Source organism: Acanthaster planci, linkage group LG10 (genome assembly GCF_054643075.1).
Source record: "Acanthaster planci isolate LZ-2023a linkage group LG10, COTS_SCS, whole genome shotgun sequence".
Classification (NCBI taxonomy): domain Eukaryota; kingdom Metazoa; phylum Echinodermata; class Asteroidea; order Valvatida; family Acanthasteridae; genus Acanthaster; species Acanthaster planci.
Genome location: NC_141786.1, coordinates 3610252 through 3638232, shown reverse-complemented (window position 1 = coordinate 3638232; position 27981 = coordinate 3610252). Strand labels below are relative to the sequence as shown.

Genomic DNA, 27981 nt, shown 5'->3' with positions numbered 1-27981 from the left:
GTCCTCATCCGTATGTAGGTCACCGATAGAGGTCACTATTTGTGCCATGTGTTGAAAAGTGGGGGATGATGCATGATGAAAGAACACATTTTTACTGACGCAAAAGTTAAAATAAAATCCGTTCTTCGAATTTTTTTCACAGAAAAAGTGAAAATTTAAAGAAAAGAGTATGGCAGAACAACCGTATGGGAACGTTCCACTCTTTAGAGAGTTGACAGCGGAGGAAATTGGTGATTTAGAAGCCACAGAAATTGAGAGCCTTTGCGTAAATTGTGGTGAACAGGTTTGTCGAAATTTAGGCCCGAAGCCTTATTCCTGATATACCGCATGCGTGATTTTGCACAGTGGTAGAAATGCATTGTTCCTTTTGCCTTCCGCCTTTCTAGCAATACCATTGTGCAAAATTACTCATGTAGTATCAGTCTTAAGGCCTTGTGCATTTTCTGGTACTGAAATGAAATACCTGATTGATGTGGGCCCTACATGATGTAGGCCTACATAGTACACGTTGTGATTGTCATTCAGTGGACGTTAGTATTAGTAATATAGGTGTACGAGTGTTCGCTCAGAGCTAGGGGTTCATCATCCGCTGCACTCCTACAATACGATGTACCCCTCAGTTCTTTTGGTTTTTCTTTAACGTTACACTTGCGTGGCCAGTAGGCCTACATACATGTACATATGTAGGCCCTAGTTCCAAGTCGTGACTGGTGTTTCACATGTTTACACATGGATACAAACCTCATCATATTAATACAGACATGACAGTTAACTACATGTGTACAATAATAGAAAGTAGGTTTACGATGGCACCATGGACGTATCTCTTTTGTGAGTATTTGCGGTTCTGAAAAGAATGGTGAAATTCTTGAGCATGTGTACAGTTACAAACTCTGAATCCCATTAACACATTTTGGCTGTTTTGACTGTGGTAACTTACTCTTCCATTGCCTGATCACAGCTACATGCCTTCTTAGTGAAATATTAGATAACCGATGGGGAGGATTATTCACCTTACATGTATATCCTCATTGAAGTGGTGAAATTCTTGAGCATTTTGCCCATCCACGCAACAGAAATCAGCATCATGTACTCTCAGTAACTGTCAGCCTTGTGTTAGCTTGGCCAATCACAACTCTGCTAGGCTTATCTTTTCCTACATGTACAAGTGTGTTTTCCTGTCACCCAGAGATGCTAACTGCACTATGATTGGCCCAGTTTGCTTCCATTCTAATGACCAATCATAGCTCAGCTTTCTTTTTGATGGGGTCAAGAAAACAGCTGGAAAAGATAGGAGCTGTGTTGCAATTAGCCTCACAAGTAGGGCTGTGGATGGCTGTCTTTAGCAATCTGTCTCTTTCTGTCCCCATCATAGCCCAACTTCAAGGTATGTCTTTAATACCTGAAATCCAAACTGCGAGATTGTCACAAACTTTGAATCCTAATATCATTTGAAGTGAGAATGACTCAACAATTTTACTTACACCGTCATATTCCTCAGAGTTTTGACTTTTATACAAGCACCCCAAAGCTTTCCCAAACGGTATATTTTCCGATACACAGTATGGCGCCATGAAAATCCCGGCCTGTGATATTGATATGCTGACCGTGGGCGGCGCCATTCTGAAAATAATGCCTACCAACGAAGGCAACGCTTCGTGTGTCGGATTTCAAGGCATCTGACAGGCGCTCTTGTATACATGTACACTGTAGGTTGTACCATACAAAACCGGTTCCTGTCACCTTGAGACTCTGCTTGCGTGACAGACAAACAGGGAACCAATGAGATGAAATTTGAATAACATCAATACATATGTATGCATGCTCCACACACGTGCGGTGGGCGTACTGCATGTGTACACGAGCAAAGTATACTAAACGCATACTAATCAATACTGTGACAATATATGAATTGTCATTTATGGCACCTGTTTTGTTTTTGGGTTGTTTGTTTTCGTGTATTTGTTGTGTAGGGTTTGTTATTACTATTATTCATTTTTCCTCTCAGATGTTACATGTACTAGGCTATTTTTGACAGCTTTTTCTGATCATTTTTCTTCCAGGGCATGACAAGGCTACTTCTGACCAAGATCCCATTCTTCCGGGAAGTTGTTGTGATGTCCTTTTCATGCTCCCACTGCTGTGATACCAACAACGATGTCCAGCCTGCCGGCAGGATACAGGAAAAAGGCTGTCGGATCAGCGTCGAAATTCAAACCCGCAAGGTGCGCTGTCGCTCATGCAGGGCGTAAACAAACTGCATTCCCGTACCTACCACTACGGGGAAATGTGTTTCCATTCCATTCCTGAGGAATGAATACACACTCACCAACCAAATGTGTATTTGCCTGCAACTGGGGACCCCCTATTGTTCCTCTTTTGTTTGTACTTTAACTTTTTTAGAAGACCACCCATATGTTTTGTACACAGTTGTCAATCGGGGACCCTCTGTCAATCGGGGACCTTATTGTCCTCAATTGTTCAGAGTCCCCAATTGAATGCAGAAACAAACTCATGTACGCCCACGTAGTTGCTTTAATTGGGAGGACCTACATTTACCTTGGTAGGTGCAGCAGGTAATGTCTTGGATCATATGGGGATGCACAGGTGTCACCATATATAGACAGCATAACAAAGAGACGCCAGAACAAGTGCGTTGCATATAGATGTGTTTTAATTGTTAACATTTCAAGATTGGTTACTAACATCGCTTCCTGAAATGTTAAACATAGCCAGTTAAAACCATGTTTATTTTTCTACATATTTTGCAGATTGTTGCAAATTAAACTACTTCAATAATAATAACATATTGTATTTATTTAGCATCAGAGGACACCATAGGATACAATGCAATTGTTATCATTATCCGTGCACACTGGGCTCCCAACATCTGATCATTCCTGAAACCATCTCAGCTTCCTGGGGAGTACACTAGCCTGATGCTGCCTCGTCAGGTGCAAACGGCTAAACATACATTGCAATAAGCTTATCTGCCCTCGCATGTACCCATTTACTCCTTGGTGAAGCCAAGTACATGTACATAAGGGGTAAAGTGACTTGCCCAAGATCACAGCATGCTGCCACCAGCTGGATTCGAACCCCTACTTTATGATTGGAAGCTACCAACCCTAACCACCAGGCCATGTGCCCCTATACAAGAGGAGTGCATGTATCAAATTTTGTGATCTTACATACAGATCAGACAGTTCAAGTACCGGTCTCTTAAAGGCTTTCTTCTATTAAAGGTTTTCTTTGCTGAAATCGTCCAAAATTTCCACTAGGCAAAGGTTTGCAAGTCCATGGTACTTTACCAACAATGTTTGTGTGTCAAGTCGAATCTCAAAAAAGACTTTTCTGTGCCAGAAATTGATTTTATTTGTACACAGAAGTACGTAACTTTACTCCAAAATTTTGAAAGTTAGTGTACCGGGGGGGGTGTACATGTGCTTGGCGTACATGTACATGTCAGGCATGCAAATTCTCCTCGGATCAGCTGGTTTCCTTGTTTTTCGCTTCACACTCATATCACTGAAAATTGAGAACACTGTTCAAAGTCTTGATTGGAATTTCTTTTTTTTTTCTCACAATCCAATTTGCATGCCTGATACATATGCACCTGTTCTAGTATGTTCTCAAGAATTGAATAGGGCAGATTGTCAAGTTCAGTTGCTATTGGACATATCACCGTGAAATAAAATCTGAGTATTTCTGGCTTGTTTTACCTAACAGGCATGACAGGTACAAGATCATGTGACAGGAGTTCCATGCACGGATTAAAATCCCAAACTGAAGTTCCCAATCTTTAAGTCTTCTACGTTAAGACAAATTATTGTAAATTCTATAGCCCTTGATGCTGGTTGTCAGTACAGACAATATGATGTCTATCATGCCACTTTCAAAATGGTCCCAGGGAAAAATATACGGTACATGAATTTCCAGGCACATGTAATCTTTCTCGTACAGTGCCTCAGTGGTTTTTACTCCATTATGTCCATTTTTTCTTCTCCTTTTGGGTTTTAGGACTTCAACAGGCAAGTGGTGAAGGCAGACACCGCATCTGTCAAGATCCCAGAGTTGGAGTTTGAAATCCCTGGTGGCTCTCAAAAAGGCTGTACGTTAGACGTTTTCGCCATCCATCCTGCTCCCTCTTCCCTGGTTTCTGTTTTGTCCTCTGTCACCTACCTTCCTTCCCCTTGTGTTAAAAACAAGTGACACAGTGACACTTGTTTGGAATACCGGGCAATTGAAGCGTCAGTAGTAATGATTTTAGCCAACTATGCAAGACAAACAGCACTCTTAAAAGTCAAAAACAAAATAATATATAGTTTTTTCTGACTTTGGTAACATTATTTTTTCAAATGACATGCTTGTAAAATGAGCCAATTTGAGGACCTAAAGCTCGCTGCATTCACCAACATGCTGTGAAGTAATGAAGTCCACATTTGTAATTATTTTACGTCAATGGACTTATGCTGAATGATGAATTATCAATCAACAGCATTTACCACAGTGGAGGGATTAATCACAAGAGCAGTTGAGGGCCTGGAACAAGTACAGCCAATTCGCAAGGTAAGAGCATCCTGTTTGATTTCTAAATGATGTGTTTTTTTGCATGCAGGGTTTTTAGCCCGGTAATGTACATTGACGTACTACATTTGTAACGGCCTCCGAATCTGACTCGCAAAGAATATAGCCAGAAGCCAGTAATTTACAGTTTCAGTAGTTTATTAAACAAAATGTAGTTGGAGGGAAACTAAATTATCCAGCACTTACATTTCATTAACCGAGCCACAGCAGTGCAGGGTTGTCCAATGGTACTAGTGTCTAAGGCTGAGTTTGGGCGGTTTGTTTCCGTATGCTCACAAACAGCTCAATTTGTTATTCGTTGGTCGGCCGCTCGAACGCCGGGAACAAACAACCGGTTATCGATGGTAGTTAGTGACATGCAACTGGCGGCGTCCATGCACGCTACGTTATTTGAGAGTTAATGTTTGGATGGGCTGAATTCTTTTCTATATAAACAGGAACATTCATTTCTGTGTTACGGAAAATAATTAATGTTAATTTTGCAAAACTTCCCATTGTCTGTGGCTTTGGAAGCCATCTCTTTACTTTTCTCAGCTGTTCAAAAATCAAAATCTCACGAATTTTTCCGTGTGTTCCTGTAAAACTCTGACGAGGAGGTGGTGTGTGATCCCGTTCCGAGAACAGTGCTCTTGAGTCATGTTCCCGCTGTTCGAGCGCGAGAACAAGAAACCCGTGTCAAGAACAGGCCGCCCGAACTCGACCTAAGAAAATAAAATGAACCTTACACCGCCAACATCCAGTCCCAAATCCACACTGGACTAAAACTACAAGAGGGTGTTAAAGGGGAAGTAACAAGCCAGTTCAACTAGGGAAGTTCCAGTTACACACTTCAAAAGAATGGCTAATCTTATGTGGCATTCCATTGTGTGGCCACAGCCAGGGACTCATCTCGCTGGGGCCAGGCAACAGTACTGGTATTCAAGACATTTAATGAGTGCTGTTGTGGCCGGCACAAAAATAACTTTGATTGTTACAATAATCTCTATTTCATAATGTTTTTTTTCCCTCACAAGGCAATGTATCCGGAAGTGGCTGCACAGATTGAAGAATTCATCAGCAAGCTGGCTAACCTCGAACCACCATTCCACCTGGTAAAGTTACCTGCTTGGCCAGCATGTAGTCTGTGGGATTGTCACTTTGTCACAATCTAGGGGCATGCACTGTCAGAGACAGGAAACAGTGCGGGCTGTAACTTCGGCCAAGATGTGGAAATGAGTCCGGTGTTTTTCAAATGCTCTCAGGTTTCCCTTATGTTCAACCTGGTTTTCTGCTACGTGGGATGAGTGAAAAGTAGAGCAGAGCAGAGCATGAATACGCCTTGGCTGCTTGGGTTAAGATATTTGGGGGAGGGGGAATGTTTGGACAGTCCTTGGGTGGTTATCCTCTTTTGTTTTTCTCTTTCTCTGAAGACCTCGGATAATGATCTGCTTTGTATTAAACAGAAGAGTGGTAACTTTCTTCAGGATGCAAAGATTTCCATAAGTTTATTATTTCACGCCACAAAGACAAATCAACCAGTGGTTAACGATGATGTGGTTCCTAGGAGCACCGGCACTATTGAATGCACTCTACAAATGCACATGATCAGAAGTGATTCAGTCTGATTGCAAAGAAATGAGGTAGTAAATGCAATTCCAAGAGACTTTTTCAAGATGTATTTTTGCGTTGGGGAGATGTTAATTTATATAACAGGTTTTGCCCTTACCCAACATATACATTGATAAGACGTCTTCACTAGTAAGCAGGAGGTTGTGGGTTCGAGTCCCACCCGAGTAAGCTTGTGGATTTTTTCGCAAGCTCTCAGACAAGCACTGAGCATACAGTGTTTACCAATATATACGTTGGGTAAGGGCAAAACCTGTTATATAAATCCCAGAGACTTGTTGACTAGGACCTTAATTGATTGTATTACTGAAGCTGAAGTCGGCAACCCCAACAAAAGAAGAGTCACATTGCAGGTTTGATTTCTCCTTTCTTTTCTCTCTCCAAGATACTGGATGACCCTGCCGGCAACAGCTTTGTGGAGAATCCCAACGCTCCAGAGACGGACCCCTCCATGACCATCAGCATGTACGTCAGGACCAAACAGCAGAACAAAGCCCTGGGACTCGTGGTAAGAGCCAACCCTCTCACCCTCACATGCAGGGAGTCAGGTCAAAGTGGTGTGTTTCCTGCCTTCCATCTCTGCAGCCCCATGTTCGAATTCCACCAAGGCTGATGTGTGGATTGGGATTCAAATTCAGACTTGATCTTGTGGGTTACCCTTGCCATTTTTCTTTACCCACTCCTACATGTACAACTGAACATAATCGTTATAGTCGGTGTTTTGGGCTTGTACATTGATTTCATTGCCTGAAAGTGACAAAAGTCACTAAAATATCTTTGATCCTATCAATAATCGCTGAAACTTTGCCATCCAGTCCTCAAACAAGTCATCCAAATTGTGTGCATCAGAATCTTGGTTTTAAATGGAAAGTCCTCGGTATGTGCAAGACCATTGGACTGGTATTTCCCGGTCTGCATGGCAAAGGAGTGAAAAGGGCTAATGGGCTTGGTCTCCACTCCTGTAGGTTGACGAGGACGCAGACGCTACTAACGAACCCCAGCAGGGGGAGGGGCAGGGGGAGGGGCAGGAGGAGGCAGGGAAGGAGGAGGAAGAAGAGCAGACTAGAGAAACAGGTGACTCCGAGCCCACCAACATGGCCGACGAGGTTTTAGAGTTTGCTGTCAACTGCTCCAGCTGTAATGCTCCCACCAAGTCCAGAATGAAACTTGTCAGTATCCTTTGATATTGTTTAGCATCTGAAGGAAGTTGACGGTGCCATCCATCCTCATAGAGTGTGCATTTCATCGTTTGTTCAACAGTGTCCACGGCTCTGAAATGACGCCTAATGTGTATGAGCATTCAATATTATGCAACTCCATGTGCTAGCCATAGTAGTAAATAAAAGTTGCGTGGGCAAATTGTGACGTCATCGCCAACAGCAAGCTGCTAACAGTCGTTGATTGAATGACAGGTGTCAGCTAACCATAGTAGTTTGTCAGCTGGCCAGGCTCAGGCAGCCCTCCATGGATAATGTTTCAAAGATTGCGTCAGACCTTGGACATATGCTTTTCTGTAGTTAAAGGTAGATTGGCACATGCACAAATGCAGTTGCAATCCCACCTCAGCCCAGATAAATGTTTACATGTACATGTAGGCCTAACCGGTCTGCACTGTTCTGCATGTTCATAGAGCCAGGATGTACATCTGTATTGATGACATCATTCTACTGACCAATGGACACCCTTCTGCAAGCATTACGTAGACTAATGCAGTTTTCAAATTCACATCCGACTTCACAGCGTTCAGCAGTCAGTCTCTTGTGCCATGCTTGTGCACAGAAGTCAAAGGGATAAAAGATGTGACCTTCTGTGACCTTTCCTGTGAGATCTGAGATATTGCAAGAAATGGTGGTGTCATCTTGTGCATCTCATGCACTGCATACCTGTGGCAGGAAATGATGTGCCAAGTAGAATAGGAAATGGCTTGCTTCTTCAAGAATGTCACGTTGTCCTTGCAGACAAGACATGTTTACAGCCTATCAAAGCCGATGAAATTACAGCATTCAAGTTAACTGATCCTGGTACATCCCTCAAAATTCCATCAGTCCCTCAGCTGAACAGTTCTTGAAAGCTAATCTGTCTCTGCTTGCCATGCCTGAGACATGTATTTTTATTCAGTTGGAATTACAAAGACACAGATAAACAGTGTGTTAGTGGTCTGCGCACAAGGATTCCTGAAAGTACATTGCATACTCTGAAAGTCAACCCTTTAAATTAGAGTAGGGAATTTTGTTGAAAATAACTCACTATCACATTCATGCTTATACTTCGCAAGGGGTAAAAATCTTTTCCACTTGTGTGAAAATGTATGACAATTCATTTACCACTTGTGGGAAAAATCTGTGGAAATATTTTCCCTCTTTTGCGAAAATCTGAAAATCTTTTTCCACTTGTGGGAAAAGTTCGTCACGAAAATGGATTCCCAGGGAAGAGAACAAAATGTGAAGAGAAGTTTCCATTTCTAGGCCAACTTTCAGTTGCAATGTACTGTACATACAAATCTTTCCTCTGTTGCTGTATGGATAATTGCGTATCAGGCTACATGTAAGTCCATCTCACGGAGATGCTGTTCATTCCCTAACGTTGCTGCCTAACCCAGACATCCCTTACTTCAAGGAGGTCATCCTGATGGCCCTCAACTGTGACTCCTGTGGCTACAAAGACACGGAGGTCAAATCGGGGGCGGGTATCGAGGCTAAAGGGAGGAGGATAACCTTGAGGATGACCGACGCTGCCATGGATCTGAACAGGGACGTCTTAAAGGTGAGCAACATTTTTGTGTCACTTGAAGGGACGGGAATGTTAATGGGAAATCTAGTCAGTGCTCCGTTTAAAACATTGAAAATTGCCAATTTGTTCCTGGAAAACAGAGGGTGCTGTTGAGGTGGCAGTAAGTCAAATTTTGCAAGTCCAAGTCAAATCACAAGTCTCTTTGTCCAAGTACAAGTTAAGCTGCACATTATTTTGTCCAGCTGTAACAAGCTAAAAGAACCAGGCGTCAACTTATGAAGTTAAGAGTTATAAAAATGTATGGGGCTGGTCGAGTAGCGTTTGACTTGGGTTGGTAACAAGTCATTTTTTGCAAGTCCAAGTCAATTAAGTCACAAGTCAAAGCTGGTATTTACAAGTCAAGTCACCAGTCACAAAAATAGCGTCTCGAGTCCGACTCAAGTCAGCAAATCTGGCTGTTGGTGTGATGCCAGTCAGGGAAGACGATGCTTAGTGTACAGGTTCTCCGGTTCAAATTATGAACTGAACTGTGTTCAATATAAACATTTCTGAGAAAGGGTTGCTCATTGGCATTTTGCCATGTACATCATAGTTTTGCTCATGAATAAGGACCTGACATTTGTTGCATAATACGCCAAAAGGTACCGAAGTACTTTTTAAAATCCACAGCAAAACTTGAGATTAATTGAAACACGAAAGTGCTTTTGTAACGGTTGTGGTAAAAATTACTCTGCAAAGACTCATTAGCTTGTTGGCATTGCATACAAGTCATGCTAGGAATTTGGATAATCTTTCAAATTCAATTCGGCTTTATTATAAAACACCACCAAAGAAGAAGTCCAAGGACTTACACCCATCAGTTGACATAAAAGGTCAGAAAATAACTATTAAAATCATAAAATTTAATTACGTTGACAAGCAAATCATTGACGGAATTGGTGATGATTCGTATCTGCGAGTCCTTATTTTCAGCTGTTCCAATTGGCATGAATTCCTGAGTGTATGTTGTGAAAAATATTATAAGCTACGCTGAGGTGGCAAGAGATGGCGATGCCTGTCAGATACAAGTAAGGATTTTGCAAACTTAAAGACGAGTTGTTCTCCACACTGACGTAATGAATCAATTTCAAAAACGCCAATAATTCACAGTATGACAAAGTGGTCTCTAGTAATTGTGCACCTGTACCCTGTGATTGTCAATAAAAAGTTAGCATTTCTGTGGCTGAGACATTTTATTGTGTTGTTGTTGTTGAATCAGTCGGACACATCCAGATTCCTGATCCCCGACCTGAACTTTGAGCTGACGATGGGCACCCTGGGGGGCAAGTTCACCACCCTGGAAGGCCTCCTGACGGACGTCAAGACCCAACTCCTGCGGCCCTACTCCATGGTGCAAGGCCAGGACAGTGCGCCGGAAGGCGCCGGCACCAAACTCAAGGAGTTCATTGACAAGATTGACGAGGTATGTGAAAGCATACTTGCGTTGGGGGGTGGGGTGAAATCCATCAAACGTCCAGTATCCTATTTAATGTACAAAGAACACACTAGGAGGGTGCTATTTGGGCTAGGAGAGTGCGCTATTTGGACTAGGAGTGCGCTATTTTGTATTGGTAGGCGCTATTACCACATGAATCTGCATTCCATTTGAAGTGTAGAAAGGTCACATCCATGGGTCTGCAGGTGGCATATAATTGACTTACAGCAGCATTCAAGTCTTGTATGGCTTTTTTTTTTTCCCTTTGATTTTTGTTTTAGATCATAGCTGGTAAGCTCCTTGTTTCAGTCATACTTGATGACCCGGCTGGAAACTGCTACATACAGGTAAGGCCAGGGACCAGTTTGCATCCGACTGCCAGGCATATGATACAGTAAATTCTCCAAGCATCAAGAAGGCTTCCCCTAGTGAGAATAACTTGTGACCGGATCCCATAAAATGAATCCTAAGGCCATTTCTTGTCATAACTTAGTTACAGTTAGCATAAGGAAGAGCAAACGTTGCTCCTCGTTTTGATGTATCACTCAATTTGGCATCCTGATAAAACTGCTCGTTATGAAATGTTGAAGGTCCCCATTGCTTTCCACTCTGTCTGATTCTTGCAAAGGCCTTTAACCTCAAAGGTGGCTTTTGTGACACTGTACTCATTTTGTTGGGTTGGTCACAGTGAATCATGCTGACAGTCACTATGGTCCAAATGCTGTCAGCTAAATCACTTCTGAAGGGTCCGCTGATAATTGGTTGGGTTGTGCAAAAGAAACGGATTGGCCGCGTCACTGATGAAAGTGAGCTCACTGAAGTACTCAGCCGTCATTTGTTATACACACTACAGAATGTATGTTGTTTAGTTAGAGAATAGAGAGAAATAACCACAAGCGTGTAGTGGCTAGGTTTAGGGTTGTCAGTTGACGCAGCAGATCTTGTAAAGCCAATTGCGAGTGTGGAAATTCATGACAATTTTATATTCTTACACACTTTCGTGACTGTTGTGTGTTTGATGATGAAAATGTCATTACTGAGAAAATAAAATGCAAAAAAGATTTTAAATTCAAGGGAGAAAAGCACTCACTGCACATGGCACGCTGTGTTTCCCTCCAAACACATTGATTGCACTAATGCCATGTGCAAACATTGACACAGGTTTCATAAATGACATTGCCTTCAGCAGTAGGTGTTCCTGTCTGCCGCGACTCAAAACAACCCCTCTCCCCAAAGGCAAAGAAAAGACAGGCTAGTGGGAGAAATGTTTCATCTCACTACATCTGTGCCAATTAATCGTCAACCTGCGGGCTGTCGAGTTCCCACTGCATGCCTTCTCTTGTTCCCGATCAGTGAAGTTACTCAGAACTAGCCTGAGAAGTTACTGAAACATTTAGTCTTTACTTTGTTGTCAAAGAGCGATTCAAATTTGAAAGTTCTCCAGAACCGTTCGCCTTTATCTGTGCTTTCATTTTCTTACCAGAATGTCTACGCTCCAGACGAGGATCCTGAGCTGACAGTGGAGGAGTATGAGCGAACTCGGGAGCAAGACGACGACTTGGGTCTCCTCGAAATGAGAACAGAGAACTACAGGCAAGATGACGCTTCGTGACATCACAGAAGTCACGAGGTCATCAGTTGCACAGTGTAAATAAAGATGAATGCATATGTGACCTGTCATGACAAAATGAGCATAAAGTCACACTGCACCATTTCTTACTGCGACGCTTCAAAGACAAAAATTGTAAGGAAGATCAATTTTTGGGTTCCGTCATATTTGGAGAGACTAACCCATCTATCTAGTTCCATATTTTTTGCAGGATCAGATATTAAAAAATGTCATTTTTTCTCCAGTTTTTGATAACAGCATTATTTGTGCTTGCTCTGAAATGTTGAAACCATATCGGGAACAAAGACAGAAAGCCGCCGGAAGAATGTTACATTGTCACTTCACTTTTACGCTAAGTGTTGTTTACCATTGTAAAGCTCTTTGTGTGCTGAAATAAAAAATACCAATATCTCCATTTTCAAAAATGTCCGACTTCCAGCTCATTTTGTAGTGACGATCACGTTACTTGCCTGCCACGGCTACATTAGAAAGGTGTGGCTGTGGCTAGGCACACAGGTCCACCTGTGGCAGCCGCCAGCTTGCGGCTGCAGTCATTTCCATAGTCATATGTGATACTGCAAGCCACAGCCAGTTGATTCAGTCATGGCTTTTCAATCATAGGTCTTAGGCTTGTCTTGAGGCATGTAGAAGGAATTCTTCCCCAATAAGTGCATGATCATACCAAACTGTATTTGAGCCCATGCTTGAGGTGTGTAATGTCAAGAAAATTTGTAATTAAAGTAAATTATAAAAACCTAAACCTCTTACATGTAAATGGAGGAACGCATTGCATTCTGGGAACCGGGCACAACTTTTCCATTGTTTTGGAGTACCCCTCAAAAAATTATGGGCAATATCCAAAGGCGGATGTTGCTCCTGTGTCTCTTTCACAAAATAGACCAGAGGCTACGTCGTAGACATTGCTAGGACACTGTCGTTTTCATTTTAAGCAACATCCAGTCGACAAGAAGTTGTGGTTTTTTATTTCAGAGAGATGCTTTAGGAGGGCCAAGCGTCATATTCTTCGACATGGCTGGACTGACAATACATTCAGGACTCACTGAGATTTCATTTCTCAATTTTTATTTCGGCATTAAACCAGAGAGGAAATGTAAACCACGTACATTTGTAGTTCAGACGCAACAGAAAACCACTTTTTCTAAATACAGGTTGCCTGAATACTAAACATCTTCGATGGTAATTCTAACAATGTATCCCCTGATGGAAACAGCATAGGCAACACATCAGAAAAACTTCATTCACGCACCTGTTTGCAGTCAAATTAAATGTACAGCATCAAGCACATACTCCGATTTCAACTTCAAAATGCTTGGTATGCAGATAAAAGTAGTCAGGAAAAACTGGGGTAGGAGAAGGAACACATCCAAATTCGAAACATTTGCTTTTTTTATTTGGTCTTTGTTCTACCTTTCGCTAGTTGTCTTTTTCGACGTGTTTCGTCATTTTGTTTTTTGCCCTACCAACTACTTCTGCCAAAAATTGGTTGGATATGGTAATGAACATTCCGATTTTGGAGTTGTTCATTTTAGTGCGCTTTAATCCCCGGTTTGGAATGACTGTCGGAAAATTCCCCATGTTTCCCTCCTTTGTCCATTTATCAGAGTCTGTGTGCTACTATTCCCTTATCGTTTTTGGTATCAAACTTCTGAGGTTGTCTTAAAATATACCCTAGTATACAATTACTGATGATACCCGATTAATGCATCATTTCTGCTGCTAATGTGACTATGAATAAACATGTCATTTGAGTTAACTTCAATTTATTAGCATGCACTACCTTTACTTATTGCTACGGTTTCTAAAAACTGATATCCTTCAAATTCCACATCTTTGCCAAGGCATAAGTCTGGGCATGACGGTAGCCTAAACCACGCCTTCGAGACGCATACCACGTCTTCGTCTGGAATCTGCTACTCCAGAATGCGATCGATCATTCCCTTGATGGCTTTCATCTCCCAACCAGTCTTGGTTGCTGGAGAACAAGAGGAGATCGAGACACCATTGTTTCAAAGCTATAGCAATTGTTCAATTTGCGCTTACTGTCCGGCAGCTACAGTGTTGTTATCGTACACAAGAAAGTAACGACTGTTACGACATTCCGTATTTAGATTTCCAGCTTCACGATACTGCAGTTTCGTAATATCGTTCTGATCATAGATGTTGTAGTATACAGGTACGTGTATCTGAGGGTCCCGATACCCTAGCACACCAATGAAGTGACGCGCATGCGTTGTTGTTGCAGCAAACGCATGACATTGTCACAATATTAGACGTTCGTAGATGGTTACAGGCTTAGGTCAAAACTGAAGTGTCGCATGTACGCTCACGTGCTGTTTTTTTTTTTTTTTTTATCATTAGGAGTCACGCGGACAGGATTTCAAGTATACCCAACATGTCTTGCTCCAAAGACAATGTCCAGAGAATTACCAAGAACAACTCCATGTATTAAACCGTGATGAAAAGGCATGCAAAATTGGTGTTGTATCGATAGTGATGGATACGTGTCAACTAGTTAGGATCGTTACTTATATTCTTATTCGTATTCTCATTTGTCCAGGAATACAATTGTACCAAACACATTAGCATGCATCACCACAAAATGTTGGCGCATAAACAACACGACAATCATACATGGAAATTGTTCAACAAAAAAAAAACGAAATCATTATGTACTTACCGTAGTCATTGCCCGAGTAGCCCCACCTGCAAGAGAAAGTGTTGAAGTTTTAGTTGTCGGTGAAATTAACTTATTAAAAAAGCTCGACTTTTAAACAAACTTGAGCTGTTTTCTTAGTATCTTGTTTGTTTTCCCCGACCTTTATAGTCGAAGATGTAAGTCATTTTTATGCAAACTGAACGCGTTGTTAAGACGCAGTATTTACATTTGCTTTCTGCACAGAAATTAAGCCCCTCCCTGCTAGAAAAATGGAGTCCCCCTTCGTAATGATGACTTAACTTGGAGCTGAAAAGCCTCCAAGGATTGATCGATAGCTCGCTGCTGTGGCTTTTCCCTCGAACATTAACAATAACCGTGGGTTAGAGACTTGGAGAAAGATGATTCAGACTGCCAAGGCCCACGTGCCCGTGATATGCGTGTACTTCCCGACGTCCAATATTGGTGTTTGTTTACAGCGCCTCCTACAGTCTCGATCGGTGGGAAGTTCATGTGGGTGATCGGCGTAGATTTTTGGCCATTACTTAAGGCACTTACCAGTCCCAGCAACCAGCGGTGTTACCCAAGAAAGAATTGCGCTTTGCTTGCGGGTACAGGATGATGATGTTGTTTAATTCGCCCACCTCGTTGAAACCTGTCTTCGTGTAGAACTGGTTCAAAATCAGATCCCTGTTTTAGGCCAAACCCAGTTTGGTATAAGTTTGGTAATAGCGAAGCAATACGGTAGAGCAAACGCTTAACCATAGTCCAACAACCACATGATTGGAGCTGCCTTTAACCGAAGCGAGTGCATGTTAAAGTGACAAAATAAGGCCTATACAGTATATCCAATGAACTTACGCTCGATGTTAAACTGGCCACATGCACAGCAGACAGCACACTGCCCTAATGACGTTACAGGACAGATTTCCTCAAAGTCTTTCTGAAATCGCTTTTTAAAAAGTAGGCCGACAAATTTAAATGTAAGTTGGCTATCTATTTTCTGTGCTAGTAGAGCTGTTCACTGGGAAAAAACCTCAATTATTCTCGTACACGCAGTGCGCGTAAGTTTTTTCATCCGTAGTGCAGTGGCGTACCCACTGTGGAGAAAAGGGAAGAGGGAAACGCCCCTGGCACATGTTGCCTATGTCAAAGGAACACATCAGAAACGCGGCATAATAACATCCTCTTTAATATGATGGAGAGGATGATTGTCAAACAGATTTGTTTCAACGGTCAGGAGAAACGCTATGGCCCCGACTCAATTGAGTCGGGGAGTCTGTGGAGTGCCAGTTTCAGACATCCTCTAGAAAAAAAGGGTGAACAGCGAAGCGCTGAAGCAGCTGACAGTTTCATATCAGACGAACTACATGTGTAAACGTTTTGGTATGAAATTGCAATATTGACATACGTCGTCTGCGAACATCCGTGGAGAGCCACATGCAGTTTGCAGTCTGTAACAAAAGAAAGTAACTGTTGATAGAATCTGATATGTAATCGCACATAATTATTGAACTGAATAAGTGGTTCTTGTTTGGCGTTACTCCAAAGACCGCCAGTCTTGCGCGTGTAACGTCGATTTTGAAAAAATATGGGCAAACAATGGGCGGAACAGTGGATGACTGCGCGTTCGGTGCCCAATATGCGCAACACACATCACCTGCGCTTGTTTACATGTGCTCCCAAAATACGTTCACTTTTCCCGCTCTTTGGCACTGCTTTCTCTTATTTTAAAATGTTTTAAACGCATTGATTTGAATCTGCATGGGCCCGATTGAGTACCTAAAGGATTTCTTCACAATAAAAAACGGCATCATGGAATTTGGGGACTGAAATTCAACTGTGCGCAAATACCATATGCCGAGGGGTGAATTCGCCTGTAGTTTTTATTTCAGTCGGGCGCCGCGCAGATTACGGAATACTTCTGTAGTTTTAATAGGATCTGGTGATGTATGCGTTTATTTTGTCTATGGAGCAAACTCACAGACATATAAACCATAGCTGAACAGCCCCTATTCAAAACTACTTAATGCTTCACGCTGTGCAAACATGATGCATCTGGTGCAAATCCATTTCTGACACGGTCCATAAACCACTTTGTTCACAGTCATGTGTGCCGCAAATGTCGATTTCTTGGTATCATACGAAATACGACATCATATCGAAACAGATTATATTGGAAAATGAGGACTGTGATTTGGTCAGTCAGCATTATTTCGTCCATGTCAGACAATGGTCTAGGGAGTTTACCAGTCCCCTCTGCCGTCAATAGATCGGCCAAATCAATTACATAAACGAGTCCAAACTGATAAACTCTTCCCCCACTTACTTGACGTAGACGACTGGCATCCGGTTGGTACGTAGATGTACCCAGTGTACATCATGGGACGGTAAATGGAATAGTAAAACGGAAAAAACGCTGTCTGGGAGAAATCCAGTAACTGTAACGTAAAAAAATCAATAGATCCATGAAATGATTGATTAGTTATTGATCTTTCTGCATTTCATTTGATGAGACAGATGAAGATCAATCGAGCATGAACCCCCATGGACTAACAGATGATTATTTAATTCAGGACTCACCATTTAACAGTAGCAATGAAAGATTGACAACTTTGCCAGTACTAATGTTCAATTTTGTTTATGTTGCGTAATTTCCAAACCTTGTACGCTTTTTTTGTTTGCTAATATCCATTATAATAGGCTAATAAACAGGACATTAAGCTTTTACTTTGCCCCGTAACAGGGCTTCTAGTCTACAGATACGTGTCTTTGTCGTTGATTCTTTGGGTTTGCTTGGTTACGTTGGGTTGCAGTTTTGATCATTTGTTTTTATAGGTCCTTCATGCTGCTGTATATGCCCACATTAGTTTCCGTCATATTTAGGGTTAGTCCCCAATTCAATCACAGGATTTTATCTCGTCCAACGATCAAGTCAACGCAGATCAACAGACTGAACCACAACAATGGACTTGTACCTAGTGAATGCGAATTACATAGGGGCCGATCCAGCAGGATCCGCCCCCTCCCCCCACACGCAGAAATTTCAGTGGATTTGTTTACAAAGAATGGGTGGACAGGAAAGAGAGTATTTGGTAGATATATTTTTTTCAAATAATAGCACCACGTTCCTGAGAAAATGACACCAGCAAATGAAAACAGGGATGTCGGAAGTAAGGCTTTTGATATTTTCTCTGCACAACATTATGTTGAATGAGCCCCGATAAAGCTGCATTCGCTTTTGAATCCCCCCCACAGACACACACAAACACACACCAAAACCTGGATACGTAATGTTTACGTTTGCGCTGCTTAATTGGGTTACTGAAGAAAAAATGATCGTCTGGAGTAGTCATAGGCCTATATTTGTCCATTTTGGGCTTTACCGGCCTTTCAGTGACGTCGCTTAATTATTGGGAGTAAATATGTATCGACAGTGTTTTGTAGCAGTAACCGGACTGCGCTTCAATAATCTCACAACCTGCAGCCTCAAAAAAGAAGTAAAGGTTTACTGCACCTGTCCGCTTGCTGTAGTGCTGCTCGTTGGTTCCTTGGTAGCAAACAAACAAGAAAAATGCTTTTGATTACTATTCACTGACAACGCAGAACATTATGCGAGAATGTTGACTAAAATGGTGCGATACGTCGAACGGAAGTGGCCGCTAAGAAACGTTAACAGTTAAGCGCCCTTTGGTTTTGATGCCGACTCAAACCTACATGCTTGTTGTCATGGATAAAGTGCTGTTTTCTACCTGATATACATCATGTTCACTCGTTGAACTGTTATTGACAGATTTTTAACATAAAAAATTACATTACACAATTATATTCAAGTACTTTGTTAAGTCACATAACTCATGTAATTTCCATGGTTTACATTTTGGTTTATTAGGTAATTCTTCGAGCATAAAATTCCTTTCAGTTTCTGCTGGAGCAATTATATTGGCGTGTTACACCTGTAGGTTGAATCCAACGTCTGTTTATGGAATTATTAGGGCATAAAATACCTCAAGGTTGCCATATATGTGCTTCAAGATGTGGTAGGCCATTTTATAGTTACAATCGTTGATGAAGGGAGCTACGGTGAACCCACAAAGGGCTCCGTAGTCGTCAGTGATCTGGAATAAAAACATGGAGGAAGGAAATAAATTTTCATTACAATATGCTGGGATTTTATATCATTCTACAATACAGTGCACACAAGTTGAAGGCGACGGGTACTTACGAATGCGTGACCAGCTGGTTGGTTGTACACCGTTTTGATGTTGTCTGTGTTCGAGATGAACTCGCTATAGTAATCTTCTAGTTTGTGTACAAGACCTGAAAAGTGGTTCAAGGAAAACAGCTCATGGTCACAGGGGCGGTTTTAAAACCATTTATGTGAGTGTTCTTCATGGGGAGGGCCGAAATATGTCTTTACGCACCCTTATTATGGCTTCTTTGGAAGAATGAGGTCGTTTTGTTTCACATTTTGTAAATGAAAGGTATTTCAATTTTCGCTTGTTGTCTCATTGCAAAAGACGACTCCCCCTTTAATATTTTTTCTTCATTTCTAGACGGAGTGGCATTTTACTCCTTCACCTTGTTTTACCACAAAATCGTTGGTTCCACTGAACAAGTAGACCCTGCTTGATGCTAAGTTGCTTGTGCTGTCCACTTTGCCGCTACTGGCCCATGTCTCTGTCTTGGACTTCAGAAATTGTATGTCGACATCAGATGGATCCCCAGCCGCCGAACATTCATACAAGGTGGCTCTCAGTGCGCTCCCTTGAGCGCAGTAGTACGGCACTGAAAAAAAAATCATAATAAGCAGAGACATTTTCGGGGAAAAAAGGAAAAAGGCACACGTGACCCCCACCGTCATATAATATAGCAACGGAGGTCCACCCTCTTCGGAGAACACAATCTACACAATCTACATTCAAGCGGCAGTTTTGCCAGCGTTTGGTGCCTCGCTCCGACTGTCACTCCCGGCATTTGATCCCAGTTGCCCTCTTCCATAGTCCATGTTCAGAAACATCGATGACTTTACTTTGATCAGGGATTCTGTGCGATGTTGCTGCTGTTGCAAAGGTGAATCAAGCAATATATCAGGGTGGGGGTCAGGCCGGTCAGACTTTTTAATGTCCTGTTTTACGGACAGGCAGTCACATGGCTAATACATTTCATAAAGTTACTGATGTACAAAAAAATAACCCTTGCAAGAAGTTTCCATTATTAGTATTGAAAATGCTATTTAACTTTTTTTCTAGTTTTTATCAGACCACGGGTGGTTGCCCCCCCCCCCATCCATGCCTCAGTCGTAGTTGCGGTTTTAAGTAATCCTCTAGTTGTTCTCTTTTTTTATGGTCTTGCTGTCGAGTTGAGCTCACCTCCGGCCACTGCACCGACCCCCATGATGGAGGAAGAGAAAGCGACATGAAGCTGCACGGCCATGGCAGCCCCGGAAGACACGCCACTCACCGAGACCTTGGTCGGATCAGCGCCGTAGTGGCCTGCAGTGGATAAAGATTGCAAGAAAGAAAAACTGAATTTCCCAGGGCCAACTGCCTCTAGGTATTAAAGTGTTGTGACGATTGAATCAGGTTTGCAAGTGTAGTGTAATAGGTTGCATTCCAGAAAATAATGGACCCACATGCGAAAATGTACAGGGCCTAGGGGCTGTTTGGATCCTACCGATGACTTGCTCCGTATGACCTAATCTTTTTTGCATGAATTGTTTTCTCATTCCACGTCGTACTGATGTAGTATAGAATGCTGACGTGAACACGTCATGCGCACAATGATGCGTGTAAAACATTGATCACCATTATAAAAATGGATATCTGTTTCGACAAAGAACGGAGATCAATGGTGTAAAAGGCATCATCATGAGAACCAATGCGTAAATCTTTAGCAACAAGTGCCAGTGCAGATTTTTTTCTTGTTTGTCTTCTGACCACCGGTTTCCGTTCCCATCATTTCGGACGAAGTCCGTTCAACCATGTTTTCCTGCCCCATGGTTCAAGGAGTGCGTGCAAGGACTGTCAACAACTCGGCGTCTGTAATCAGTGTTTGCACTGAGATAATCGAGCTGCTCACTACTGCGTGCCTAGTTGGATAAGGCAAAAAAACAACCAAAACAAAAAAAACCCCAAAAACAGTCTTTTGTCTCTGGTCAGCGCGCGTGTTGGGCTTAAACTTGCGTTGGCGCCATGCTATATGTACGTGTTTTGGATGTGCTGCGTACACGATACGTTCATCTGTTTCACTTTCGAGAACACAAAACCAACTTCATTAAGATAACATACATGTACGTTGCGTTCAGCCGTCAATATCGCCTTGGGAGCAATTTTGACGGATACGCAACGCTTGGCACAAGTGTTGACGCGCATATGGAAAGGCATATTTAATCCCACTTTTTGGGGGGGTCGCATTTTGCGAAAAAGACATTCTGTTTGTTCTGTTTTTTCTTCTTTTTTCTGCAAAAGCTGCAACAGCGCCCTCTATTGCTGCTCTACCTCAACATTTTTTGCGGGCAACTCGATCTTTTACTTAGGGCGCCAGATCCTGACGAGGTCGATGTTGAACAATGATAGCATACTATGGATACGAAGTTATTTGCTGTCAGCTTATCAGCATAATAAAGTTGATCTAGCCCCGTGACTTGACAACCTGTGTCTACAATTGTTAGTACAATCCAACCTTCGAGGAGAAAAAAAAGCGTCTCCGTATCAATTCTGGTAATCAGTGTACCCGAAGACAATCTCTTTTACTTTATTTTATTTTATTTTATTTGTTTAAAATTCATTTTTGCCTTGAGGAACGCGGTCACGAATTTAGGTAAATTCAAAATGCAGTGAGAGCCTACCGTTTAGTTGAGTACAGAGCAATTACAAGCGTTGCGTGTCAAGCCATCAATCCTATTTTGACAGCATATCGTGCAGCATAAGATAGTTTTGTTTGCTTGGCAAAAAAAATTGCTTTAAATGGATTACCGGATAAAATGATGGAAAGAGTGTATGGTTCTCGCAGTGCTCCATCAATCAACCTGTCAGTCTGACTTATCTATAAGTTCTGAAATCAAGATTATCAGGATGATGACGGGTTAAATCTGCCGCACGGTAAGACAAATGTTGCAAAACGAAATGAGATTATTTCTAAAGACTTAAAAGGAAGAATTGAGTGTCTTTTGACGCATTATCATTTTTTTTAATTTATTGATGAAAGTGCATGTCTGCAAAACAATGAACATATATTTTCAGCACCACTGCTGGTGCATTCTTTTTTATTAGATCAATTACGGATTGACCTCGATTACACGATTCAGTGGCTTTCCTGGCCGGTGTGGCAGAATGGTCATTTGTGTCAAGTGTCCGGTGATGGGATTGCAATTAGTAAGGGAATTACGCACAGCGGCGAGTCGCCAACAAGGACACCGAGGGCAGCAATAACAAGAATTTGTTGTAAGAGTACTTGCCCCAAACAGATAAGAATGGGACATTGTCCTGTAAAACACAACTTGCAAGCTAAACAAATAAAAAGGCGCTCTATTTCCATAGATTTAATTGTAATGAAACACACACCTGCTGTTTTTGTAACTGCTTTCTGACAAATACGATTTCGTTTTTACTATATGACAGTGTAACTATATAGGGCGCTTAAGTTTTCAACCGAAGCAAAATTAATTTTGATAATTAAAAACCCGTTCAATTTCCGCTGGCCTTAGATGCAATTGGTGACAACAAAATATACCTGCTGCTTGTCCAAATGATAACTGACAACAATTATTTACTTTTATTGCACTGAAGGTCAGTAAAGGCTCTTAGGCACATCTGCATGCAAACTTCAAATCGTCTCGAAAATTCAAAGCCTTTCTTTTGTCTTCAGTCGCTAGTTTCTGCACACACACACCCATGTCATGTGTTTACCATACATTTGCTTGTGAATCACTGTTCTATTTTGTGGTCAACAACTATCTTGCGCTCAATGTTATATAAAGTGGATTTAAATTCACCACATTATTGTTTGCTAAAGTTGGTATGTTCACGCTTTCGTCAGTTCGTTTCTACTGTAAACATATTTTTAGTCTGCTTAGTATTTTGCTCATTTCACTCGGGTCCATATCTTTAAGTGATCTTTTCCATATGCTGTTAACATACTAGGCATTTTTGTCCTACAGTTTTGTACTGCGGTGAATCGCCTGTTAGGCAAACAGATTACCCAACTGCGTCGTGTACTTGTCGCATTTTATCCAGTGGTTGTAGAAAAGGTCATTTGTATTGCAATTTTTCCTTGTGTTTTATGCTCTTTTTTTCCCAACAGTGATCGATTCGACAAGCACCTCGCATAAGTAAACAAAATGCACAGCGTTTATAGAGTGATACTGATTTTTGTAGTAGGTTTAACCTTTCCACAATTAGTATGCTTCAACAACCAGAAAAAATGAGGTGTTTAAGCATATAAAATGTTTTCTTTCCATTTCCAATAAGTTCCACGTCTAATGATGACATCAGAATTTATCTTCAGGTAAACTTGAATTCTCAATTCTGATTGGTCGATCTATAGCAACATGCAATTGTATAACGTCACCAACACCACAAAATAGCAGTCGTGCGTGAGATGATCTCATTTCTGTGCATTTAGAAAACCGAGTTATTTTCGTTTTATGAACTTGCAACCAGTACTGCAGTGCAGCGCTTCCAGCGCGCACTCCGTGCATTTCCGTGTCTCGTGAACGGATAGTGGTCTTAATTTCACCAATTTCATTAATTAATAATTAATTAATTAATTCTTAACTTCATTTTAACGACTTTCCATTGAATCTTTGTGCAACGTGACGGGTATATGGATGCATTAAATTCTCGTCAGACTTTTCAAAGCATTTTTTCTTCACGTTGTGTTGTCTTTACGAGCTTGTGTGTCAGTCATGAAACCGAAATTGTTGAAAACGCGGTTGTCACGAACTGACGCCCTAACTCAATGCAAAGCGCTCTTTTTAAGCGAAAAGCAAAACGCACAACTGCGAAATTTACAGTAGATTCAAAAGTGGCGCATTTGCCCTTATCCAGTTCGTAACTTCGTCACACACCTTGACGCGCCACTGATTGCAGGCTCCCATCGGCCTAACAATGAGGTTGCCCGCTAACTTCCGGTTAAATATTGTTCCCTGTTGACCTAAGTCTGTATGCAGTATGCACTTACTGGATAAAATGTTTAGTGCGCGTCAAGTTTGCTTGAAAATGAATTAGTTATTATGCTTGCGCTAGAAGAACACACAATAAGTTAGGCCTAGTGCGTCTGTGTTTCGTATAGGCCTACCATGAGGCCGAAGGGCTGGTGATATGTTTAAAAAATACACGGAAACGTGGATTGAATCATCTGTTCTTGAATGTGACTAATCTTTGATATTTGTAAATCTTTCTCATGCCACCAAGAAATATACATTTCCGTCACACATGACTGAGCACGAAATAGCTTAAAGGATCGTGTCAGAACTTTATGGCTTTGCACCAGATGCATCATGGGTTTGCACAGCGTGAAGCATGAATTACACCAATGGTCCGTGATTACACAACCAAAATCGTGAATTCAAAGACAACCACGGCTAGGGGCTGATTCCTGCTTCCGCCTAACCCCAGTGTCCCTCAACGTGCCTCTCATTTCTTTCGATGCAGAATTCTGCCCTTGTTCACATCTCATCTCTTCTAAATGGTATTATGCGTTTTGAAGATTCAAACAAACATCAGGTAATTCTGGCGAAAACAATTGTCTGAACAGTATGAATTCAACACCCAAACAGCCCACCCCATGCGACTACTCACTGCTACTTATAAGTGGGGCTTGCACACCAAATACGCCATGCTACAAGCAGCAGTGGCCGATTTCATAGAGCTTAAAAGAATTGCTTAAGCAAGCAAAAACATTGCTTAAAAAAAGTTACCAGCTCAAACTCTATCTGATTGTCGTGCTAACCAAAAGACAGCTAACTATCATCCCAAAGCAGTATACATGACTTGGTGTTTTGGCTGGTTACCTGATTTATCAAGTAAGGTTTTCTTGCGCTTAAGCAAATTTTGTGCTGAAGCAGCTCTGTAAATTTGGCCCAGTTGGTATCATAGGATCGTAGCATGGACTTGTTTCGGCACACTTGTAAGCAAGACCAATTTAGCTTACGCGCAGCAGCCGTTGCTTTCAGTTGTGTGGCAAGGCGCTTGTCATTCCAAGCTTAAAAGTGTGCCGAACATAGTCCATGCTACGATCTTTTCAACCTGATTATAGCATGGCACATTTGGTGTGCAAGCCCCTCTTGTAAGTAGCGGTAGGTAGTCGGATTGGGGTGCACAGCCATTTGGTGCAAACCCATTTCTGATCTGGTCCATTAAACCACTTCGTACTCAATCATTTGCAGCGGAAATTTAGATCTCTTGGTGTGACACGAAAGAGGACATCATAATAAAACAGTTTATGGTTTCCATTAACAAAACATTTAGTCAAATTCCAGAAACAGAGTTACGTAGGTGTCTTCTTTTTTTAAGACACCCTGTGGATGTAAATTGAGTCAGGTATATATGAGTTTCACATGTAACTTAAATAGACTATTGCTCAGGCTGTTATCGAAGGTGCGTCATTTGAGCGGTTTAAACCGAAGGAAAGCATCACTGAGAGATCCTGTTATCAATGAAAAACGCGTCTCAGGTGTCACGATCACACATTCCATTTGCACTTCATACGTACGAGAATGAAGCAAATCACATTTGCGCATTACGTGCACGAGGGACGTCATAGGTCTGATCACTCGAAAGACGTTCCAATATTATTGGTGCTTACATTTTTCCTGCGCTTTGGCTATCATTTCTTTGGCAAAGACAAACGACATACCTAGATTCAGAAGTTACCGTGTTTGGAATGAGCTTGCTGACTAGAAATCAACGCAAAACACGAAATGATGTGTAACTGACAGATCCTATTCTCGGAGGAACAGCAGCTAGACTGTGTGTTTTAATTGGTTTTGTTTCTTTTTTTGGCTAGGGATTCTATTTATATTTTGTGAAAATAATATCAACATATTTAAAACAAAAAGGATGAAAAGAATAATGAAAAAAGAAAACAGCACTGAGTTCAGACGGACGAAATAGACTCGTGTTCAACGAATCATTTTCAACATTTGAAATATGTTTATACAAAACCTGACCGAAAGTCAATTGACATTTATAAGAGTACCTGTATATCCTAATTAGGAAACTTGACCACTTTATTTCCGAGCATTTGCCAATGAATCACAAAAGTGTTGTTTAATCAACTCGGCCTCTGCAGTTTGGCATATTTGTTTTAGGTGTTTGCTTAATGCTAGCACCACTTTATCGACGTGGCCTTTTTTTATTTCAGGCTTCATCCGAAGAAATTAAAGATGTCAATATACTTATTTTCCAAACGTGGGCAAGAAATGACGCCACAGTATCACCAGTTGAAAAAAGCGAAATCTTCGGACCATCTCACATCTTGGGGCTGGCATCCAGTCCTAAGAAATGGGCTGTTCCATGCTTAATCTTTATAATACGTGCAACTATTAAGTTTTTAACTTAATTAAAACCCTACGACGCGATCCAGAGGTCAAACCTACACGATTATGGGGACGGACTATTCCGCTGAGTCCATTGCATTTTTCAGGTTTGCCGAGCCCTGAGTCCGTCCTGAAGGTATATTAATGCTTCAGAGGTTGTCCCATAGCCTCTACAGATCTTACAAACCACCAAAACCCACCAAAAGTACATCACAGTACCGCGGGGGGCCGTTTTCCCACGCTAACCGGATTTGAAGGGGGTCCCTCGCCACGTGCCAGCCAAGCCATACCACCACCACACCCCCCAACAAAAATAACACTTCAAAGACAGCCGACAGAGGCCTCTAACAAGTTCCAGACAGCTGTCACTGATAAAGAACTTTCCACTGCCTGCCCCAGGCACTGTTTTGTAAACAGCCCATTAGGTTATGTACAAGGGACCCATTAGTACACAGTCCTATGGGAATTGCCTGGAGGCTGGCTCAAGGCCGTCTGGGTTTTTTGCATTTATTCTCGCTAGGGGAGGCCCTGGCTGTAAAATGACTAAACCAGGCTTTTCAGCATGTTCAGGGGTAGGATATGATAAGAAGTCGTGGAATTTGGACTTAAAAAATAGTAATATGTTAATTACCTCCAATGGACTCGCCAGGAGAGGCCACTCCCTCTACCGAGGGTTTTAAACGCATGGTTTTGTTGTTACAGTCGTGAGTTCATGGCCACACACACTTTTGTGTGCGTAAATTGAGAATTTGACTTTGCAGGTAAACGTAGATAAATGTAATAATTTTGAACCCGTCACGTGCTTTTTTTTTTACAAAATCAAGAATTGCTTTTATAAATATCATTTTGTTATGTCATTTAAGAGCCCCTCTTTCATTGAAGTAGCATTGGTCAAGTCACAGGAATGTTAAAAATTGAGAAGTAAGCGTTTGGAATAGAGACCAACTTCAAATGTGATTTTCTCTAAAACGTAGGTCCTATTCTTTTGGTCTTTTCATGAAAACTGTGATCCACCGGCATTGTTTGCTAATTTTCCATGTGCACTGTCTCATTGACAACCATTTTCATTCCAATAATTGAGGATTTGATTTCGCAACTCTGGCCATGGTAACGAAGGGCGTCAGATTTACTTTAATGACCGACTTACACAAACTGTAGAGACGTACGTCTTTTATGCATGTTTTATTTTGTAATTGCAAGTGTCGTGCTGCTGTAACAAATCTCACTAATGTGAGCTTTACGTCGGGTTGAGGTAATTAAAAAAATGAAGTAGATAATATCTATAACAAATAACGGAAACAGAAATGTAAGTGAAAATATACTTGCCTAAAGTGGCTGCACCAGACTGTCCAAAAAACATAACTATCACTGCCGTCATGAAAGGCAGAATTACTGCGAAACTTGTCTGAAACATCTTGCTATGGTAGTTTGGTGCAGGGGATCGTCGCTGAGGGGTAGTATAGCACTGGTCTACGGGAACGTGGATGACAGTAGTCCTACGGGAAGAGACCGTTTGGCTGCTTTTATACTTAACTTCCCAAGGCTAGACCTGGTGATGGCTGTCGCTTCGACCTCGACACTGTATAGCTGTAATAAATGCTCCTGGCTTAGGCCTGTACAGATATATACTATTTGGCGTGATCACCTGTTGCTGCAGAATCCATTTGATTGTCTAATGAAACCAGACGAGTCTATTCTGTATTCTACGTGGACAATGTGTGCTGTTTGAAACGTTTGGGTTCAGAGCGCTTTTGTTCTGC

The 27981-nt window shown here is 41.7% G+C and overlaps 2 protein-coding genes across 2 annotated transcripts; one reads left to right on the top strand and one right to left on the bottom strand.

Moving 5' to 3' along the window:
- Positions 1 to 32: 32 nt before the first annotated feature.
- Positions 33 to 14802, top strand: zpr1 (ZPR1 zinc finger). Its single transcript, XM_022244359.2, has 11 exons — positions 33 to 283; positions 2064 to 2225; positions 4021 to 4111; positions 4499 to 4569; positions 5601 to 5678; positions 6578 to 6700; positions 7158 to 7365; positions 8792 to 8955; positions 10181 to 10384; positions 10678 to 10743; positions 11880 to 14802. Exons 1-11 carry the CDS (start codon positions 170 to 172, stop codon positions 12006 to 12008), a joined length of 1410 nt encoding a protein of 469 aa, XP_022100051.2. The 5' UTR covers positions 33 to 169; the 3' UTR covers positions 12009 to 14802.
- LOC110984319 (uncharacterized) lies at positions 13072 to 27966 on the bottom strand. Its single transcript, XM_022244362.2, has 11 exons — positions 27548 to 27966; positions 20052 to 20174; positions 19261 to 19467; positions 18905 to 18999; positions 18687 to 18797; positions 18197 to 18229; positions 17009 to 17120; positions 16091 to 16133; positions 15238 to 15369; positions 14704 to 14729; positions 13072 to 13998 (listed from the first exon to the last, which is right to left on the bottom strand). Exons 1-11 carry the CDS (start codon positions 27633 to 27635, stop codon positions 13937 to 13939), a joined length of 1032 nt encoding a protein of 343 aa, XP_022100054.2. The 5' UTR covers positions 27636 to 27966; the 3' UTR covers positions 13072 to 13936.
- Between the last annotated feature and the right edge of the window lie 15 nt (positions 27967 to 27981).

Coding starts and splice junctions, on each gene's coding strand:
- zpr1 (XM_022244359.2), top strand. CDS start 170: ATGGCAGAACAACCGTATGGGAACGTTCCACTCTTTAGAGAGTTGACA. Junction 5,679..6,577: donor TCGAACCACCATTCCACCTG/GTAAAGTTACCT, acceptor TCTCTCTCCAAG/ATACTGGATGACCCTGCCGG. Junction 10,385..10,677: donor TCATTGACAAGATTGACGAG/GTATGTGAAAGC, acceptor TTTTTGTTTTAG/ATCATAGCTGGTAAGCTCCT.
- LOC110984319 (XM_022244362.2), bottom strand. CDS start 27,635: ATGTTTCAGACAAGTTTCGCAGTAATTCTGCCTTTCATGACGGCAGTG. Junction 20,175..27,547: donor GTCTGGTGCAGCCACTTTAG/GCAAGTATATTT, acceptor TATCCACTGCAG/GCCACTACGGCGCTGATCCG. Junction 18,230..18,686: donor ACATATATGGCAACCTTGAG/GTATTTTATGCC, acceptor TTTGCTACCAAG/GAACCAACGAGCAGCACTAC.